Below are 1310 nucleotides of genomic sequence, written 5' to 3' on the forward strand. Positions count from 1 at the left end.
CAGCTACGGCAAACGCGTCATAAAGCACTATTTCTGCCGCTGACTCTGTTGCCTTTCTACTTCCTGTCTGCGTTGCAGCTGGTCCCGCCCTTCCAGCCCCAGGTCAGCTCGGAGACGGACACGCGCTACTTCGACGAGGAGTTCACAGCACAGACCATCACCATCACTCCGCCGGAGAAATGTAAGCACGCCTTTCTACGCCACGCACCCACCGACACCTGGCCGACAGAGCACGGTCCAGAATACACTTCTTCTTTTTTTAATGTCCACTAGCCAAATGGTGAGTGGATATTTTCCAAATTTTACCCACGACTCAATAGATTACACCAGGGGTCTAAAAAAAAAAAAAACCTCATTCATTCAAACCTTTATTTAACCGGGGTAAAAAAACCTCCTTGAGATTAAGAATCTCTTTTACAAGAGTGTCCTGGCAAGGGACAGCAGCGCAGTTTCAACAGACACAGGACACTTCCAGGTAAAGACAGAGACACTTACAGGTAATACAGAGACACAGAGACACTTACAGGTAAATACAGAGACACAGAGACACTTCCAGGTAAATCCAGAACACAGAGACAACTACAGGTAACCACAGAGACACAGAGACACTTCAGGTAAAGACAGAGACACTTCCAGGTAATACAGAGACACAGAGACACTTACAGGTAAAGACAGAACACGAGACTTACAGTAAGACAGAGACACAGAGACACTTACAGGTAAATACAAGAACACTACAGGTAAGACAGAGACCCAGAGCCACTTACAGGTAAATACAGAGACACAGAGACACTTCGTAAGACGACACAGAGACACTTACAGGTATAACCAGAGACACTTACAGGTAAAGACAGCAGACACTTCAGTTACCACAAGCACAAACACTTACAGGTAATACAGAGACACAGAGACACTTACAGGAATACAGAGACACAGAGACTACAGGTAAAGACAGAGACACAGAGACCTTACAGGTAATACAGAGACACAGAACACTTTCAGGTAACACACAGACACAGAGACACTTCCAGGTAAATACAGAGACACAGAGACACTTACAGTTAAATATAGAGACACAGAGACACTTACAGGTAAAGACAGAAACACAGAGACACTTACAAGTAAAGACAGAGACACAGAGACACTTACAGGTAAAGACAGAGACACAGAGACACTTACAGGTAAAGACAGAGACACAGAGACACTTACAGGTAAAGACAGAGACACATTTTCACTCATATTCAAACAACAGAAGACACTGGGAGGTTGAGTGCATGTATAAAATATCACCGTAGTCCAAGACAGACAAG

The 1310-nt window shown here is 44.5% G+C and overlaps 1 protein-coding gene across 1 annotated transcript in view; it reads left to right on the forward strand.

The window, feature by feature from the left end:
* The window catches only part of LOC116689726 (RAC-gamma serine/threonine-protein kinase), a gene marked incomplete at its 5' end in the record, with an annotated part of 81844 nt that overhangs the window by 76807 nt on the left and 3727 nt on the right, over nucleotides 1–1310 (forward strand). Inside the window, 1 exon segment of the mRNA XM_074783855.1 lies at nucleotides 79–181. Within this exon segment, the coding sequence (XP_074639956.1) occupies nucleotides 79–181 (103 nt within the window).

This window comes from Etheostoma spectabile, chromosome 5 (assembly GCF_008692095.1).
Source record: "Etheostoma spectabile isolate EspeVRDwgs_2016 chromosome 5, UIUC_Espe_1.0, whole genome shotgun sequence".
NCBI lineage: Eukaryota > Metazoa > Chordata > Actinopteri > Perciformes > Percidae > Etheostoma > Etheostoma spectabile.